The sequence below is a fragment of the Porites lutea genome, chromosome 8, assembly GCF_958299795.1.
Source record: "Porites lutea chromosome 8, jaPorLute2.1, whole genome shotgun sequence".
NCBI lineage: Eukaryota > Metazoa > Cnidaria > Anthozoa > Scleractinia > Poritidae > Porites > Porites lutea.
The window spans coordinates 11,720,287-11,741,648 of NC_133208.1; the positions used below are offsets into that span (position 1 = coordinate 11,720,287).

General features: G+C 35.7%; 1 protein-coding gene across 6 annotated transcripts in view; it reads right to left on the reverse strand.

Annotated features, from left to right (window-relative positions):
• Window positions 1-20,779, reverse strand: part of LOC140946757 (uncharacterized) — a 54,105-nt gene extending 33,326 nt beyond the window's left edge. For 5 of the 6 annotated variants that reach the window (XM_073395867.1, XM_073395870.1, XM_073395868.1 and 2 more), the window contains exons 1-4: window positions 20,374-20,779; window positions 19,938-20,139; window positions 14,368-14,436; window positions 566-2,367 (exon numbers count right to left, since the gene is read on the reverse strand). In XM_073395867.1, coding sequence (XP_073251968.1) covers window positions 566-2,367; window positions 14,368-14,436; window positions 19,938-20,139; window positions 20,374-20,519 — 2,219 coding nt within the window. In that variant the 5' untranslated portion in view covers window positions 20,520-20,779. Of the gene's footprint in view, window positions 1-565; window positions 2,368-14,367; window positions 14,437-14,557; window positions 14,583-19,937; window positions 20,140-20,373 lie in introns of those variants that run through there. The other variant, XM_073395869.1, reaches the window with a different exon arrangement.
• Between the last annotated feature and the right edge of the window lie 583 nt (window positions 20,780-21,362).

Genomic DNA, 21,362 nt, shown 5'->3' on the forward strand with positions numbered 1-21,362 from the left:
ACAAATAACAAAAAATTACAGTAAAGAACAGAAAAAAAAATATGATTCACTTAATATTTTAATTCCAGGAAAAATTTAGTAAGCTATGTGGCACTTTGAAAAGCCAGTGAAAGAAATGTTTATTAAAAAGTAAAGTATGAATAAAAGTGTAGTGTTTTATAACAAGTTGTATGAATAATACCACTACAATAAAAGTGAGAGACCTAATCAATTTCATAGCATACGTAATAGCATGATTTGTAGTGATATGTGACATAAATTACCACTCGTGATATTTCAGATTTGTTATACATAATTTCACGAGCTGTTAGGCGACTGAAATTTGAGACAATTTTGAAATATTACTAGTGGTATTTATGCCAAATATCAAGTACAAATCATGCTATTATTTGTCTATACTACTACCTGCAGAAGGTTTGTAATTTTCACGTGTAGGTATTTCAAATTAAGCTGAAATACCACTGCTCTACCATTCCAATCAAATTGCTGAAATTTCTCATGTAGTAGTATAAAAGATGTACCAAGATGAATATTTCAAAACACAATGTTATACATAATGCCCTACCTGCGAAACTCACTGCTCTGAGAATCAGGACTGTAACCATTTCTGGCATCTGGAACCTGTTGCCGCCTTGGCTCATCTCCCATTGGACCCCTCTCTGCAGAACCAAATCTGGGCCTACCTTGGTCCATCACTGGCACTTGCTGCGAAGACCCATACTGTCCTTTTGGTTGGTCAATAGGGGGCCCTTGTTGTTGGCTACCATAGGGTCCTATAGGATGTCCCAAGCCTGGATCCTGTGGGGATGGCCCTGACTGTGCTCTTGTTTGATTGGGTGATGTATTCCTGTGGCCTTGTACTTGACCTGGAAAGGGACCTTGCTGAGGTGTACCTGACTGGTTCCTAGGAGTACCCAACCTTGGAGAACCCATTGTAACTGGGGGCCTACTTTGCTCCACTGGAGGTCCAGCCCGTGGTGCACCAACCTGTCCTCTTTGTTGTTGACTTAATGGGACTCCCGGTTTTGGAGACCCAAATTGACTAGGGGCCTGCCCTTGCCTTGGAGAGCCCAACTGACCAGATACTTGACCTGGCCTTGGTGAACCTAGTTGCCCAGGGGCTTGAGTTTGCCTTGGTGAACCCAGCTGTCCTGGATGATGGTGTTGCCCACCCTGTTGATCTGCTGGCATACCATGTCGGGGCTGTCCACCAGGACCAAGCCTGGGTCCCATTTGCACCTGTCCCAACTGTGTTTTACCTGGAGGACCACCCATTCTTGGACCTTGATGAGGTCCAATGCGATCACCAGGTCTAGGGCTCCCTGGTGCCTGTGGGCCACCAGCATGATTGGGAGGAAACCCAGCCTGTGGTCTTGGTCCTGATGGTCCATAGGCACCTGGCCTAGGACCCAAATTATACTGAGTAGTAGGTTGTGACCTAGTTGGTCCTCCTCTGCCATACCCAGGTTGACCAGGTGCACCATGCTGTCCAGACTGCCCAGGCAGACCTTGCTGCTGGCCAGGTGGCCCAGGATGACTACCAGGAGGTATTCCTCTGCCATAGCCAGCAGCATTTTGTTGAGGTGCCTGAAATCTCTGTTGCTGTGGTCCTGAAGGACCTCTTCCTCCAAAGCCAGGTCTGGGTTGTCCTGGTGGCAATCCACCCCTGGGACTTGGCTGTTGGGGTCCCGAAAAACCTGCACGACCAGTAGAAGATGTTCCAGGATGTCCTACTGGAATAAAGCCTGATCCTGGCTGCTGATGAGGCATGTTATGCTGCATACTAGGCTGGCTCCCTGGCATTTGCATTCCCCTTCCTTGAGGTGCCCCAGGTCTGAGCCCTAGCCCCTGGGGCTGTGGCTGTGGCTGCCCTGGTCTTATTCCTGGACCCTGGCCAGGTATTACAATTCCTCTACCTGGTCCTTGGTTCATAGGGCCTGGCCTATTTTGCATTGCACCTGGATGACGGCCTTGAGGAGCATGGTCTACCTCTTCATGTCCCTTAAATTTGACAACTTTTCTTCTAACTCTATTTTCATCAGGTCTGTAAAGCTCATCATCACTCAGACATGCTGGACTCCCAGGGGGTGTGTCATCCATCTCCTCATCAGATACTGATGGTCTACGAAAACGATTCCCATCTTTCCGTCTCCCACCACCCCTGGCAGGATCTGACCTTTGAAGTGAGCCTTGCCGCTTCATGGCTCGTTTGTCCTCCTCTGTTGTGATTGCCCTAAAGTCACTTCCTAGTGAGTCAGAGTGATTTGTTTTTGGTTTTTCACTGGAAGAAGTTAATGAACCAAACCAGTTCCCAGTTTTGGTGAGCATTTCCTGCTTCTTATGGCACACAACACATACCCATGAAACCTGCAAAATAAAAGCAATTTTTTTTCTGTTCACCTTCTTCTGTTTGCATTTGTTCTTCTATTTTCTGTTCATCTTTGCTAAACCATATAATGTCATACATGTACATGACAATGATGATAATAATGATTACGATTAAGATTAACATTGGAATTATCCCAGCTGTAAGAAGTGTGCAACTTTAAGACACTGGTAAACTTTCAAAACACAAGTAGAATCCTGATTTCTCAAAACCCTCAGTTTTTTCCACAATTCCCGATTACTCAATCCTAACCTAACGTCCCATCACCAGTCACACACCTTTATTTTACCCTGGATTTTTCAAACCTCCTGATAATCAGAACCAATGAATTTGCTTTTCCCAAAATGGTTAGAAAAATTAGATTTTTAACTGTATAACAACTGTCTTGAGATTGAGGTACTGAGGATATGGGAAGTGTACACAAATGGCCTTACTTAAGATTACATGAGTAAGAAATGCAGAAATCCCTAGGAGCACTTAAATTGTACATCTACAGAAAACCACCCTCCAAGCCACTACAGGGAGCCTCATCATTTTAACACAGACCCATGTTCTGTGTATGGAGTTCTCCCAAACCTGAAGCTTAATTAAAGGAGGGAAAAGGAAAGATTATAATTAATGAATAAATACACTCTACTCATCAAGCTGGTTGGGACATCATAAATCTGAATAAGTAACATCATAAACGTAAAACATAACCACTCTAAAAATCCCCAACTTGGGGAGTATGACCAGATAGCTACAACATAATTTGAACATTATATATGGATGCTACATGTTTTTAGTCCATCTATGAGCCAGCAGGTTAAGAGGGCATGCATCTCATTAAAAAAATAAAAAGACTTACCACTAGCTCTGATATAAGATCTTTGCAGATGTTAGCTGTTGTTGCATTTATCATAATATTATTGTTGTAGATTAACTAATAATCAAACAGCTATTGGTTGCAAAATCATGTGTGAATATTGTACATGAGCTTCTAGCTTATGCTATTTTTAAGGTTTTTAACATTTTTATTATCATAACGTATCTGCCATTTACTTGTTAAATTGATATTTATTTTAGCAGTTTAAATTCATCAATTACTTTTCATGCATAACATAATATACGTGTATTAATTTTAAGATTTAATATTTCACTTTAGATGCACAACTTCATAAGATTTTGTAAAAGGCAAATTTACAGTTACTTTTTAAATTTTAATATTATCAATAATTGTATTCCACTATTGGCATAATGAATAACATAACTTATACCCACCCAACTCCTATACTTTGTTTCATGAATCAAAATGATGCTGATTGAGGCCTTTAATATTTATTGCATTATTTAATACTTGATAAAAAATGCTATAATATTAATCATTTTCTATTATTGTTATTTTTATTTATCAATTCATTCTCAGGCAATAAAAATACTACTATAATTAGAAGTAGTTTTATTGCCTAAAAATGAATTAATAAACGTTTGAAACATTCCACAGCAGTAAGAGGGAATTTGAAACATTAAAACTACAACACAAAACATTTCAGTTTCAAAGCACATGTTTTAGAAACATCAGTACATCCATCATCAGTTTAGGGATGCATGGTGCCACTATTTTGTTAACATCCTTGAACTGATGAACCTGAATACCTGAACTGAGCTTTCAGAAAAATCACAATGATCTTGCAAGGGTAACCCATATAAGTGTAATGGATGATACTCACATATCCTCAATATGTCTTTACCAGTACAACTTAACTATAGTGTTAAGTTTTTTAAGTGTTATCTACTGTACGTCGGCCACCTTTGATGTTGCAATGTTCTGCATGTAGGTGATGCGCAGTGTAAGACAAGGGAACCCTCAAGTGCCACAAATAACAGCCATGGCCTCAGACTGGACCAGGTGTGGTAAAACTGTGGTCACCTGAGCAGCAGTCGAAAGAGGATGATGATGATGATGATGATGATGATGATAAAACAAGCATGTGTATAATCACAGGGATGCTTTTCATTGGAACTAAAATATAATTTGAAAAAAAATTGCCAATCCCTGACCTCTAATTTTCATTGACCTTTGCATGGCATAACTTCACATTTTATTTGCACACCATGAAGATTATTATATTCTTCACAACATTTTCACTCTGCAACAGCAACATTTTTTTTAGACTAACAGTGTCATAAAACCTAGGTGTATCTACGATGAAAAAAAATCAATAAGTCCCTGACATCTTGCCGAATGGTGACCTTGTCTAGAAGATAAGATTTTCACAGATTTTTCCTTGACCTTGAAAGAACTTTAAATAATAAGATCAAAGTTCTTTCAAGGAAAAACAATTATTGTTTCCTCCTAACTTTTCCCTAGCTGACTGCAGCAATTCCAGGATTAGTCAACTCAAATGGCATCAAAAACTTCATGCAAATGCAATGTTTTTAGTTGAGCAAAAATCTAAACAAAAAAAAGACTCAGCATTTACATGGTCTTTCTATACACAAAACATGCTGCGTACCTTTCTGTACTAGAAGATATAATTCCAGTGAGTTAGCAAATTAATTTACCAAGCTATTTCCAATATTAAAGTGAAAAAAAATAATATTGATGGCAGCATAACTTTAGCCTTCAATAAAAAGGAATCAAATCACTGCTGTACACAAACACCAGAGTGAGGTAACACAGCAAGAGCTCACAAGTCCCGACAGCTTTAATGCTTAATCTGATTCAATATCAATCAGACACTGTAATTATGAGTGTTTTATGTAGTCTACATGTAGCTTAATCTTGAACAACAGCAGTGAGCAAAGAGCTAGAATAGTCTAACAGATTGCAAAACATTCAATTTTTATGAGATTAAAAGAAGACTTGAATTTCAGATTTTAGGCAGGTGAAATCAATAAAATAAAAACTACATGCATGTTATCAAACCTGAAATAAAATTAACATGTAAATGGCGATCTCAGAGCTACTTTTATCTTTGCTTACCCCATTGTTTGAGCTAATTATCTCCTTGATGAATAGCTTTGCAGAAAGCCAAAACTGCAGATAAGACCTCTTTATGTATTTGACCTTCTTTTAAAGTGAATTGAAATCAAGGTTAAATCTGGCACCGGCCTGCAGCTAGCAGTATGCAGTTAACAGTATACTGTTTTTTGATGCAGGTGCATAATATACTGTTTCTGGTTGACGGTATGAGGTTAGAACTTCTGCAAAATGTCATGTCCATGTACTAGAAATACACATTTCACTACTGGCTTTTGGAAAAATGTTAAAATATGGAATAAATGATAAAGCACACCAATTTTTTTTCCTGCTACTCTTAAAAAATACTATCACTTAAATTTAATTTTTATCAAAAACAAAATCAGTATCTTTAAAACTCTGGTTATATGAGTTAACAGTAGAGAGCCTGGTGTCTGAAAATTACAAATTTTAAACCATGACCTAGAATAGCCTGCAATGCATTTTTGGAAGTGAAGCTAAACTTTTCAAGCACCCATGGCCATCAGGGCTCAATTTAATAAAGCTCTTACAAGTGTAATTTACAAGAGCAGCCATTGTTTACAATAGCTACACATATGTATATAACACTTGTAAAAGTTTGATTAAATTGACCTCAGGACAAAATTAGATAAAGAATATAACACTCAAGATGGAACTGAAATAGGCCATTTTACAGTTACTGGTGGAAACGAGGCTGGAGTTGACCTAGCTTGCAGTGCAGGCGTTTTTCTTTTAGCGCGCAATTTGCTCGCGAAAGCGCCATGTTGAAACTTCCCAAAGAGAGGGGGAAATGGGGCGAGTCAAAGGGAGCGGGGAGGGGGCGCCCTCGCACCTACCGTAAGGTTTACTATTTCTACTCTCCCCAATCTTCCACTGTTATAAAATCAAAAATGGCGGCTACAACACGAACAACGTTTCACCCACCCAAAATACGCCTGCACTGCAGGCTAGAGTTGACCTTGTTTTGATACAACCCTTCCTACTTTATTATGTAAACCATGTTTTCTTTATGCAAACTGGTATTTTTAAGCATAATTTCCATAAGAAAAGAAAAGAGGTTTGTATCAAAACAAGGTCAACCTCAGCCTCACATACACTCAAAGGCTGGGACACTATTTAAGCTCCAATTTCCAAATTATTTCAACATTGAAAGCACTTAGCAGATTTTCATGCTGTTTTAAGCCACCATGAATTGTCTCTCTCCCTTGGATTACTCTTTCCATTCGAATTGATTTGTTGCCTCCACTTATAAGCAGACCATTCATTTTCTTCAGGAAATACTCTGACAAACTTAATGTCATTTTCTAGGCTTACTGATGGCTTTCAATCAACAGGCAATGCTCACATATAGGTAATAATTATATTATCAAAAAATTGGCCATAATTCATTGGAACTATAAGCTATAAAACTGAAGGAGACCGGTTCACAATAAGTCAAAGATGCTACATGCAAATTAGCATTCACAGCTTATTTTGAAAAGTAACAGAAAACAGCGGGGCAAAAAAAGCCACACACATGACCAGTTTAAATTGACTGAAATAAAAGTCATATATTTCAAGCAAAAGTGACTTTTTTGCACTAAGCCCTTCATTAATTTACTACAAATAATGGTAAAGATTATATTATGAGATAAATTCCGATTAATTTCTGCCATATGTAGCGTGTACAAGCAATTACCATACTCGTATGATGAATCCCCTCCACCCTGTCCCTTCTCCATCTCCTCCCCTCAAGGGTGGGGAAGAGTGAAAAAATTAATTGCAAAAGCAAAATCCTTAAAGTTTTATTTCACAAAATAATCAAAATTTATTGGAAAATATAAATTAAAAGCCAAATATAATATACAGACAAACATGGAACCATGCAAACACATGCTGTCAATACAAAACAGCAGTGGTCAGAAATGCCTGATAAAAAAGGTTTGCAGCTTGTACAACTCAAAACCCTCCATCAAAAAAATAAATGTCACAGACTGTTTTGCATAAAAAACAGACAGACAAACCCTTAGTGATTTACCAAACAAAGCATGTTCAAAAGAAATATTACTTTTAAATGTCAAAAGTAAATGAGACAAACAGCTCCCCTTACATGTATATAACATACATGTAGTTTGCATGCACTTGGGTTCATATACTGTCTTAAATTGCAGAAGTGGCAGCTAAAGTAATCTCGAAGAATTAGTAATGTTAACAGGACTGAGTGGAGTCAAATTCGGTCTATAATCATACGAGTGATTAACAAAATTGGACGACCGCGTAGCGGGAGTCCGATTTGTTTAATCACGAGTATGATTACAGACCGAATTGGACGACACGAAGTTCTGTTACCAATTAATCATAACTTTAACAAAATTTAATTTGTGATATATAGGGGGCTTGGCGCACGCTACTGGTGTACACGAGCGTAACACCGTGCCTTATGCACGATTCGCGCACAAGAAAAGGCACGGTTTTTGTGCCAAAGCACGGGAAAAAAACATGCAAAGGCACAGATTAGGCACACTTTAGGCACAGTTAAGGCACGTTTTAAATATTGCTAAGGCACATTTTAGGCACAGTTTGGGCACAGTTTTGGCACGGTTTAGGCACGGTTTAGGCACAAATATTCAACGCTGGGCACTTTTTTGAAAATCTTTGTAACCCGACTTGCAAAAAAGAACAAACTTGGTACGAATTACAAAAATAATTCAGATCAAACACGATACAGTTAGAAGTATAGGAAGTGTAAGTTTTGAGCAGCGCCGAAAGTCTGAAAAATTAAAGTATTCTTCGACAGTCCATGTTTACACACGCGATGTATGCGGTCTGAACCTTTTCAATTGCCATGCAATTTTATAGACTCGCTTTCTTTCGTTTCTAAAAGAAATCGTGAAAGAAAGTCGAAGCCATAATAACAAAAACAAAGCTAAAGAAGTAAGGCACAAAAAGAGCCAATAAAAGTCGTAGAAAAATAATACTTTTTGCGATCGCGGTAAAATTGGCCTGAATTTGCATAACAACATGAAAAGTACAAAGTGGTAATTTGAAACCTTCATGCCAACGCGTGTTGTTTTTTAAATACAAAATGCGGCTGCTTTTTAAAAATATTTCTCTAACTAAAAAAGTAGGATTTACACTTAGTAGTAAAATAATTCAAGCTGCTTGTTTGTTTTTGTTTTCTGGCTCTGTTAGCAAATTAAGCTTTGATCGTATAACAATCGATGAGACGTGCCATTTATTTTGCTTCAAAACTCATCGGCGTGCAATCAATTTTTTCGTTTTCATTTTATAAGTCATATCACAAGTAAATTCTTTTTTTGAATGCAAATCTGCCCTCCCGAAAAAAACAAATGTTTCGTTCCACCTAAACGCTCCATTAAGAAGGGAAGAAGAAACCTACTTGGAAATTTTTTAACATCGATGAAATTAGCATATCAACAATGTAATTGAGCTGAGCACTTACTTTAAATACGCTAACCTGTTTAAGATTCCATTTTCCTGTTTGTCGGGGCTTCCCCTGCTGTCTCTAACCGTATTCTGAGTCATGTTATTTCTTATTAGGGGATAAAAAGGTCGTCAGACCGTGTTTCTAGACTTTGTAAACCTCAAAACTGACATAATTGCCGTGCGCCCTTCGTTCGCTGTGGAGCTCGATAGGCTGGACACGATTTTCCGAGTGACTCAATATTTTGGCACAACTTGTGCACAGATTAGGCACAGTTTGGGCACAACTTAGGCACGGCTTAGGCACGGCTTAGGCACGTTTTTCAAAACTAAAATGCACACTTTATGCACATCTTAGGCACATTTTAGGCACAAAATCTTTATGCCAAAGCACACTCTAGAATCCGATTTTCGGTCCAACGCACGGTTTACGAATTTTCACGTTAAAAAAATGCTGTCTAACCTTACATATTTGATCTTAGCGTAAAAATGGGTTTCCCGAAGTCTTAACAGTTAGTCTATAAGGAAGGTTTAACTTATGAGCATTCCAAAAATTATTATTTCTTCTCTTAACAACAACAGAAAGTCAATGAAAACCAATCTTTTAAATTGACGTTCGCGCTGCACAGAGATCGTATGTAGACAGAACATCTTTGTGAAAACGCCCTAAACTTTGTTGTTTTGGCATTATGTTCAGTAATTTTTAATACAGTTACTACTCATAAGTCACTGACCTCTTCGGAGAAATTTTTCCAAAGTACCATTAACAGAAACAGAGAAATCCCACAATATGTGTGGTTAGACTGTAAATGTTACGCGAGCTGTTAAAAAATGGTCCCATTTTGAGCAATACTTTTCATATTTCAATTTTATTTTGGTCTTACAGCCAGAAAAAAAATATTCAATGAAAAGCTGTTTATAAACTTTAACTTCTTGCCAAATATCGATGCGATCTGAAGTTTAATAAGTTCATAAGAGCCAAACGATGTGAGATTCTTAGTCGTGTACACCAGTAGCGTGCGCCAGGCCAGGGCTCTTTTTAAATCAAAACACAAGAAATTCCAAGATTTTTTCGCTAGCAATAAAAAAAAGAGCCATTTAAGCGCGCGCGTGATGGCGCGTACTGTCCAATTACTTAGGCATGACGCGTACTGTCCTATTAAACTGTCCTATTAAGGCTGAAATCAGGGCAGTTGAGAAACAATCAGATTTGTGAATTTTGTTATAGTTATGATTATGAAAATTACTTTAAATGTAAAGTAATAAATTGCGGTTAATAATAAATTTATTACTGAGATGGTGTACTATTGAATAATTGATTATGGTTGTATGGCATAAAAATTGGAGTTAGAAACCTGTGGTAGCCGAACTGTCAAAAGACTGGCAGACAAATTAAAAATAATTTAACAATAAAGGCTTATTCTAATTAATAATTGTAGAAGGGCATTTGAAATCTTCTTTCATACATGTTTGTAATCAGGTTAAGCAAGTGTATGTATGAAAAACACTCATAAAAATAAGTAAATGATTATGAATGTTAAGGACCATGTTTACTGTGAAATGTTTATCACTAGCCTCTTAATTATAATTGTTATAATCCGCTAGCTGTTAACGCATACTGTTACATAATTTATGTCTTCAAATGCCACACCCGCAGTGAATTGCTTAATAGTACCACACAATTTTGCCAGAGAGTGAGTGTTTCCCAAACAAGGCAAATATTTCTGTCTTTTTTACAGACTAAAATAATTATTAAGAAGTCTTCAGGGCTGTCATTAATATCATTTTGAAACCGCTATACATGTAGCATGATTAATATTGTAGATCTAGGTTCAACCGTAATGTTTTTCTAACTTATTTTTCAGTATGTGTACCATTCAGTAAACTCACCTGACTGGGTCAGTGTTGTGGGTTACGATTTTTAATGACAACCCTGTTTCTTGAAGTATTAAAACAACTTACAGTTTATAGCACAGCGATAAATAAAGGTATTTTAAAGCCGAATTTTTTATTATTTAGTAATCAAGACTTTAAAATTTTATAAGTAAATCACAAATCTTACACTTAAATGATACCATTAACGTTTACTTGTTTGTAAGATTATAATTATTTTTCATGTCATAACATTATATTTGTAAATGGAAAAAAATTAATGTTTATGCTTTATAATAATAAATTAGGATACACCTACAGAGCAATAGTTCGAATTTTCAGCGTTAGACAGTGACAGTATTTTTTATTTTTCATTCTTTAACTTCACTTTATTTATTCTTAACATCATAACTAACAGAAAAGTGTTTATCCTAGCCTTTACATTATTTTTTAATGTTCAAACTTAATGGCAGGATGTTTATGCTTTATAATACAAATGTTCACTAGAAACTGTACATTATTTTATGTTTTAATCTTTAACTTCCAAGATTTTAGTAGAAGGATTTTAATAAATTCTGCATACTCTATAATTAACTCTAATAAAAAGTTATTAATTTTATCATCAAACCATATCGGTTATTATTCTAAAAAATACTTACACAAAATTAAGAGCGTGAGTTTTCTTTCAGTCTTAATAATAAAAAAAGAGGCTATGTTATTTTCTATTGGTAACCTTTCATGCTATCAAAGTAATATGAATATTCTGTGCGTTTTTATTATGAGAGCATTTAGGAAATTCATAAAGTAGTTTAATGAGTCTCAAAAAAAAGAAAAACAAGCAACAACACGTCACATGACAGGTCAGGGGTTTCATTAAGAATTGCATGCAGTGGCAAGAGAATAGTGTATAGTAACAGGAGAATATTTTGAAAGAGCAAAGCCCTTTTCTGGAAAGAGCTTGAAAATAAGCCAGGAAATTTTGCGTTTTAAACCATGCTGAGATCGCTTTTCCTACCATCTGATAGCAAAATTTGCTATTTAATATTATTTCTCGTAGCTGCCTTGGGGAACAAATAACACTGCATACCTGTACATGGTTTCAAAACATTTTTTCTTTGAATTAACAGGCATATTGTTAAATTATGATCAACTTCTGACCCTGTTATACACTCCTAGAGTTGTGACATACCAAAGAGTTAAAATAAAATAACTCTCAATAGAGGGTTTTCACATGATGTCACAGCAGCCATATTGGTGTCCCAAAACAATGAAACGCTGGTAATGTTGGTGCCCCAAAATCAACCCTGTGGGAGTTGAACTCTTTTCTAATGCAAACACTTTTTTTGCATTCCAATAAATTTGCATAGATGCTGGCCACCAGCAGAGTGAAAATGCTCTAAAGGCTTTAACTTCAATTTAATATTTTTAAGATGTTTTCAATTGTGAAAGCACGACTAGACAGAACACATTTAAACAAATTTGCCATGAACACAAAACTTTGCGTGTTTGGATTACTAGACGATTTGTCGAATATCAATGAATATCTCTTCCTTGTTTCCTCTGCAGTTACAATTTATAATGTCCCATTTTAGAAGTCGTCGTTAAAATACAAACATCTCAAAATTTGCATTTGCTTCATAGTAATTTGATACTCTGTTATTTATATAGGGTAAACATTGCCAAATTTATTTCCATAGCAGTTCTGAAAGAAATCGTTCTTTTTATTCATAAAGGTGCTTGATTTTTATTGTTTAAACGTTTCTTGTCGTAACTTTGCCTCTATGATTAGTTCATCAAGTACTTTATTTTGCTTCTGCTCTTTGCATTCATTAGTATTTATTCGTTTAATAATTTTTTGCGTGCAAATAAAAAAGCGTCAAGCATACAGTCACCTCTCCAGGCTTCAGCAAACCACCTAATATTTTACACATCTCCTGTTAGTTTTGTTGGGCTTAAAACTGCTGGAATTTAAATAATGTCTTTCATGTATTTGTTGTTAATTTAGGAATGTAAAGCAAGTGGCTAAGTGCTAAAATTTCGCATTTCTGGAAATAACATCTTTTTACATAGACATATCCACATCTGATTTGTCTAAACAAAATAGCCACACTTCATCAAAATTTCGCCGGAGAATTATGTGTAATAGACAGAGAATTCTTCGATCTCCGATGCTTAATGAAACCCCTGACAGGTGCAATCTACCAAGTCGAAGGGATACAGTGTACAGGTATAAACACTGGTTACATACATGTAGTTTGTTTCTTGCCAAAATCAACAGAGTTGTAGGTTCCAGGATTGCATATGCATGTCATAGGGCAAATTAATAATAATTTAATTATTATTAATCTGAGCTCCATGGGTTGACTTTCATTCTTAGATAATGGCCTCAGCTATAAGAATTTCCAACAGCAGTCACAACATAACTCATACAAATGTATGTCAAGAAACAAGAAGTGTTGGTCCATTCATGGATAAAAGAGTCGCCCCTGCTGTTTTGTTTTGTTTGGTTTTTTTTGCACTTTTCTCTGCAAGCCTGACACCAAGAGTCACAAAAGATCTGGACAAGAGACAGAAAGATTTGTTTAAAGAGACAAAGCTATATATGAAACCTGAGAAGCTGGACTGAAATTTTGTGACTAAGTGGACTAAACATGTACAGACTACCATATAGTCAGTGGAAACTAAGAACAAAGTTTTCATGATACTGCCAAAGAGAGAGTAATTTGAATACAGTTACACGTACATGTACGCATGCATGTGTAGTACTTTAATATACATTTCAAGCTACAAATTACAATGGAGTCAAGGGAGCTGATTCCATTGGCAAAACTGATAACAAAATGATGAAAAAGAAAAGAATTAAAAGGGAACATGTATGCTAACAAAGAGATTACTCACTTCTCACACAAGTGCTGAAAGTGTCCAGTTAAAACACATTTACTTACTGATAAGTCTATTTTACAAATAAAATTAAATATCATTATGTGTATTTTTATGTTTAATTTTCATTACCGGTATCAGATATCAAAAGCACTATATATATATGTGACTAAAAGAAAAGAAAAGTTACATTTAAGGGAAGGATAATCAATATGATAATTACATTTTAAGGTGTGTGTCAGTGATATGACACTGAATTTAAACTACATGTACAGTGCAGGCCAGAACTAAGCGAACAAGACAGATTCAAAGCAGATGCATGTATGCATCAACTCAGACTCAATAATTACATGTACAGCTGTACAAGTCAGTGCTGACGAGCATCTGTAAGTGCACACATGTGCCAAGATGTCACCACAACATGACCAGGCAACAATTCAGATACACATGCATGCCCACATGTTTCTCATTACATTAAAAAGAACTTCCTCTAAAGAAAACAGTGATACAGTGCATATGTAGATGTCAAATGAAAGGTCTCTGAGACAAAGACTTGCTGAAAGTTTTGCATGGGCTACATTGGAAGCAGTGCAACGATCAATAATATTAAAGCCTACAAGGAGGATAAGAACAGTTTTTACCTGATGAAAAGAAAAGATCAGTTTTAATTAAAATGGCTATTTTATGACAGGAAGTTTCAGCATTAACCAAACCAGGTAGAATATTTTTCAAAGCTTTAGAGCATACATTGTAGTTTAGACACTGATGAAATTGCTGAGGGATGAAAAGAAAAGAAAATGACAAGATAAAGAGAGATACAGACCTCAGGGCCCAAAGCAAGAGTTTTGAAGTCTTGAATCAAGTTGGAGAAGAGAGAGAGTCCCTGTCCTTGCTGAAAGAAAGTTTAACAAGTTAATACACTCAAAAATATGATTGAGCAATAATAAGTATTTCAACAGATTCACAGACAGAGACAAGCAAGATATTCCAAGACAGACTAAGAAAATACTAACAATGATGTCCGAGAGCCTGGATACCTTAGGCTGAAAGACAACAAACACAGACAACACAAAGATTTAGCATGCAGGAAACTATAATAAAAATTATTTGATTTACAGGACGTTGTACAATTGCTCAGTATGCATATCCTTATTCTGGCCCTTGATTTTTAAACTTCTTTTGCAAATTTTAATTAGGGTATCAACAAGCCTAATTTACAGAGCTATTAGAAACTTCACATACTAAATTGTTATATTCAGTAATAAATAATATTGAAATTGGCTTACATATTCAATCAGTAAATTATTTACTTTTTAGTATGCAGAGAAAAACATATTACGTTATTTGCACAAGTTTGTTATCAATTTCCAGTTTATTAAATGCTTATTACAAGATAAGGGTGTTAACAAAGCTGATTATAAAGAATTTATAATCATCCAATGATATTAACATTAATAACATTATAAATTTTACAATTTTCCTAAATTTAGACAAAAATTTCCCCTCTTCCCCTTTCCCCAGAATATTATTGTAATTATTATAATTCTGATGGGTATTCATCTCAGGATTCAGTATTTTTTCTCAAAGGCCCAGGCCAAGGGCCAAACCATGAACCTAGGCGGGGCACTAGAGGGTTGCTTTGTCTAACTGGTTGTTACTTAGTAAAAAGCACAGGTTTATAACAATATTAATTTCACCAAAATAATGTTCTTTTATTGCAACGGTACATGTATGTGCAGTGGAACCTTGATTTAAGAAACCTCCATAAATATAACGAAGTCCGTGGTATAAGAAACTATATTTCCAGCCCCAGTAATAGTAAAAATATTGATATATGGAAAAGAACCTCAATATGAAAAATCCTCGTTCAGTGCTCCAAGCTCGGTTTTGTTCAAAGTCGCCTTTGGCGACCTAAAATTATAAAATGGTCGCAAGGTAAGCTACTGAAGTCGATTTCTGAAACAGTTTCCGTCCAAATAATCGGTTCATATTTTTGCCAAGTTTCTGTAGTTTTTTCTGCAGAAAATGCATCTCCAGAAGCAAGTTCCTTTAAACTACTCAATACATCATCTACCTGGCACATCATTGTAAACTCCACTCAATGATTAAATAAAAGAATATCAAAGGCTGTACTTTTACTTTTGTATAGCACTTATTAATGTTAGACACAAGTCACATAAACCCACTTTTGTTTTAGTGCAGTACCCTAACTGGCAAGATCTCAATGGCAGCTACTAAAAAAACTCAAGGCCACAATATTACAGTAATGTACACTTAGGATGAAAAACTGCAACTGTTATAATTTTTCCTTAATTCACAAAGCCTGGACAATGTCTGTATTAGAACAGACACATTATCCCAACTTTGTTTTTCACCAGAACATGTGCAATGAATATTTTTTCTCGCGGGAAATTCGTTTTCTCATAATACTCATTTGTCAAACAAATTTTTAACCATGTGATTTATTATAGCCCTTGATTCTCACTGTTTTGAACTTGCTTGAAATCTAAATTGCTGTCGCAAAGACCCAGAGAGCAGTAGTAAATAGTTTCTTTGAAACACACATGTATTCAGCTTCTTCAAAATAACTCCATTTTTGTTGTCATCTGACCCATCTCCCGCTCATCTTATCAAAATGGCAGCCAAACTATTATGCCCTACATCGCAAATATCAAATTTGGACACCTCACGGCATCTCAAGGCTTCACATCAGGACAACCAGGATGAAAAGAGGACAATTGTCTTGAATACAGAGCATAAATAACAGTGATTTTGTTACCTCTGCATCCTGCGTACCTGACATATAAAAATCCAGAAATGACGGAAAATAATTCATGGCATGCGTAAAAGGACACAAAGAACAATTGACCGATTTGAAGAGTTTTTGGTAGAATATCCTGTTATGTGATTTCTGTGGCTGTTGTTTAAAGATGCGTATTTATTTTAGTCTTTTTTGTGCTTCAAATATATAGAACAAGCAGTAATAAAGACTTTTAGCGTCTGTGTCCAGATTAACTGTCTGGTTACATACTGTAAAGGCCCAAGCCTTTTTGCCTCCTTGATTTTTTGAATTGGGACTCCTTGGTTATGGACAGGGACTCGTGATTTGTCACAAGATGAGTCCGAGGACACACCATAACTATTTGTAACAAAATCACTGAAATTTTATTTCTTACAAATGTTTATCTCAATTTAACTTTGGAAAGACCATTAACACTAGCTGACAAAGGAACTTCGCATGCCATGGCACACGACCATCAAACACAGGATGCCAAATTGGCAACTTTCGTTGCAAGTATAGTTGCCAATATTTTTTTTATTCGCCATGGTAACCAAAATGGTCGCAGCTCGGAGCACTGTAATTATAGCAAACATATTTTGTTAGTCCCTTGGTTCTTCGTTATATCGAGGTTTCACTGTGTTTACCCTTACTGTTAAGAGATGTAAGGATTTAATAATAATGCAACCTCTATCACCAACATGTAAAATGTTAATCATTGAGATGGAAACACTTGTTCGTTGATAACTATTATTAATTTTGATACTCAAGAATTCTCAGAAATTTCCAGAACAGCTAGTGTTAGAACTGATAATTGCATGGAAGTACTACCATCTAGTAAAATGGAATTTAACAATGTGATACTTAATAAAAGATGCAAAAATGATAACTGACTCCTCAAGAAAATATAAATTAATGAACATCAGCAAGCAAAATAATGTAGCTTCAGACACAATTAATTTTAATTAAAAGTTTCTTCCTAAGGGGTCATTTTATTATTTTCCAAAAAGTATTTTTAAGTGCAAGCTACAAATTAAGTAAACTATAAACAAAGATATAAGCAGTAATTTCTCTTTACGGTACTCATCATCAACGACAAGATTTAAACTCTAAGAGAAGTAAATGAACTACCACTACCATGCAATAGTTCTACATGTTGACATCAATTTAATGTGAGAACTTTTGAAAAGTATTGAGTTTACCATGACAACTTTGACATAATATTAATAAGCCCCTTGAACTGCAGAATTGTAGTCTCTCTCTAAAGAACAAGTTAAAAGCCAGAAAATGCCAAAGGCAAATTTGATGACTGCTAGAACAATCAAAAAGAAAAATCCAGGAGCAATAAACAACAATTCCCTGAAAACTGCTACAGAGTGTACATGCAGCAGCGTAACAATTTTGTGCTGTGGCTGATACATGTAGGATTAAAATCTCTGCTTTAAGCTGGTATAAGTCAATGACCTCAATGACATCACTGTTATCTTTAAAGAATTCTACTTCAATTTATCAACTCTAAATATGTAGTCAAAATAGGCAAAGAAAAATAACTGTTATCACATAACCAATGTCACGAAAGTCTGTAAGTAATGCCTTTTGTTGCTGAGAACTTTTGATGGCCAACAGATTTAGAGTAAATTGCAACATGCAGGTGAGAAAGTCTGAACTCCAAAATATTCTTCATACACTTGGTGAGATAAGCTGTTTTATGTTTTGAGTGTGGCCCTCAACGCTACTGACAAAACACTGCCTCAAATCTTATGGATTAAGATTGATGATCCTATTTTATAAGATTGACGCACTCAATTTTATCTTTGTGGTTTGCATGTTTCCTTTTTGGGTCTCTGTTTTGACCTGAAATTCCTCACCCCGTCAAAGTGTAAGTCACCTTTTTTTGACTGCATGATAAATATTAGTCCAAAAACAGAGTACACTTTCAAGCTTCAAGAAAACCTACATTGTGTATCCTCATGAAAACATAATTTGGATAAATGCTGTTTAATTTATACAACCTCATAAAAGTTTAACCCCTCTGTTATCATGATTAAAGGTTAAAAAAAGAAGATGACCATGTGGTTAAGGTGACAAATAATAAAACCCAAAAATTTGGTTTTGTTTGCTACAAGTACATTGAATAATCAATGATAAGGAATAAAGACAGCATTTGTCATTGCTTAACCTTCAACAAAACAGAAAGGAAATATTCTTTGACTCATAAAAAGGGATTTAGATTAAAGCTAAAAAGGTTACAGACTAGACGAGTTTTAAATAGGCAAGATGGTATTACAATAAAAATGCTCTTATACTGAATATTGTAATTATGAAGACACATGAATATTGATCTCATTTATATCATAATAAGTGTGCAGAGGATATATTCACAGGTAAAGAAATAATTTTCTCGTTCAAATATAAAAAATAATTATTAATAAAGTAGAGCTCGAGATCTGTGTGAAACAGTTTTTCCATCAAGGCAAAAAATGAGGTAAATTGAAAATAACTCAATGTAACATTTATTTACACAGTGCAAGCTCTTTAAATAAAATGCATCAACTATCCTGGGATCAAAACAAATACCAAACGGAAAATATAAAAGACTTTTACACATTTCCACACGCCTTTCACACTAAACACTGGATCAAATAAATTCTAGGGAGGAAATTTTCAGAAATTAAAAATTTTGGATGTGTTTTTCTACCAGAACGTTTGTTTGCCAAGAAATCTAGGGTGGGTCACCTAGTTTCACCTGTGTGTCACAAGCTGGCGTCTGCCGTATTATATGGACAAAAATCTGAAGGGAAAATCGCCCTCGATTACTTCGTCCAATTCTACCAGAAAATGTAAAAATGATTAATAAATATCCTACGAAGATGCATCTAGGTGATTCACTAAAAGCCTTAAAATATTTAACCAAAAAACAACTCAAAGATGCAAAATTATAAATAAGTCAGATCTACATGTATGAAAATAAATAATAATTCGCAAGTTTTTTTCCTTTTCTCACAAAAGTAGACAGCCAGTCTTGTTTCAGTTACAGACACTTCCTAAACACAAAATTTACTCGTGGGGTAGACTAATAATTGCACATTATTTTTGAAGTTTAAGCAGTGGACGGTAAATCGCCGATAACTGGCAAAGATAAAATTGTTCACCCTTGAAGGAATAAGAAATTCTAATACAGCTAAATCGACAAAGTGGATGCTTTTAAAAATACATGAGCTAAGCCTAGCTGTCAATAGCATTTGTGTTTACTATCAGAAACTCAGAAACGCATAACAGCGAATGGTTTTAAAGATCTCAAGCTCTAGAGTCTGAATGGTAAGGTGTAAAAGTGGTAGATTAAAATTATATTCCGACTTACCGTAGCCTGTGAACATTATCATTGTAAGAGGCAGTCAGCGCAGTCATAAAACGAAGAAAAATATAAGAAAATACAAATTAGTTCATTTCATTTTGCGAAATTGCTGACAAGGAATTTCGTTTAAAATCAGTAAAAAATATGAGTATTTGGGGCCCCAAAAAATCTTTGAAAATAAGAAAACATGAATCACGGATAAGAAAAACAAAAGTATCTTTACAATGTTTAAAACGTTCAAAGAATTCGCAAAATTCACCTGTTTAGAGCCTGGTATAGTCACTTGCACACCACATCGCGCGCAAACTTTGAGTTTGCAATATTTACACTCCTTGCCCGATCCGTCCGTAAATTTTGTCTTGTGGCAAATTTCGCAGACATTTTCCTCACTTTTAGTAACCGACTGTCCGGTTTTTCGCTCAACTTTATTTTGATAGCTCTCGACTTCTTTCTCAAGATTTCTGGAATTGAATAAAACATACGAAGACATAAAATTGTTTAATTTCCAGTGGAGCGTAAAAATAAACCAAACAGGAACAAGCTCGATACAATCTGCAAGGATAATTCTTTTCAAACGTCTAATAATCGCAAGTGATGAAAATACAGCAACAAAGGCAATACAAAAAGCAAAGACTGCTATACACGGCCTAACGCCAACATGGCGTTATAAACACACGCCGAAGTGGAGTACCTACCTTTGCAATTCAATGGTTTCTTCTTCCATTTGTTTCTGTCTTTGCAAGACACACTGTATAATCTGCTTCTCCTCCTCGGTTAAATTCGACAGATCGGGAGGTGGAGGAGACGCAGGCAATCTTGAACCAGCCATTTTTCGCATCATGAAAAACAGTTACGAAGCCTCGCGTGAACTCTAGCTGAGGATTCGCCTCAAACAGGCGGCGATCGATAACAAATCCACGCTAAAATACGTGTAAAGGCCTCCAAATACTGCAAGATGCTATCTAAACTTCCGTTTGGAATTTTGCCTGTCCACTTCCATACTAATATTTCATTCATCCTTTACAAAATTGTCCCCATGCCCAACACAAAGAAAGCTTGTAAAAACCACAACACTACCTCAGAGACTACCTAAAAGTAAGAATAAATGCCAGTGTTTAGCCCTCGGGAATCGCGCGCGCGCACATCGTACAATATCGCTTTATCTTCGGAAACTGTCGGTGATTGTCGGAAATTGTTGAGGATACAAACGACTCGCCGAACACTTTACCTAAACCTTTTTCACGGTAATTCTTATATATTGCTGAAGAGTTTGGGTTTTGTCACGTCAGATCACACGTCATCTCACTAAATGTTGCGTGTCACGCCGCATGTACTGTATGTTAAAAATTGTCAAAGTTATTGTCCTACTCTTCAGCGAATGTCAACACATTACTCAAGTCGACGATTTCAGTCAAGTTTTTCAAGTAGTTGGTAGTTTGTATTTGACCAAATAATATTTTTCTGTTCGATATTGATTGAAAGCAAAAGAGACATCCCAAAATCAGGTAATTCTTGGTTAATAAATGGAGGAAGAAAACACAGACTGTTGGCGGATAGAGGGGAGGGTCCATATAGTGTCCATTGACATCAGATGATAGATTTAATTTTTCAATTTTTTTTTACCCTAATTTCCTTGAAGCTGAAACCGCTACCATGAAGAGAACCAAAGCAACTTTTATCAGGT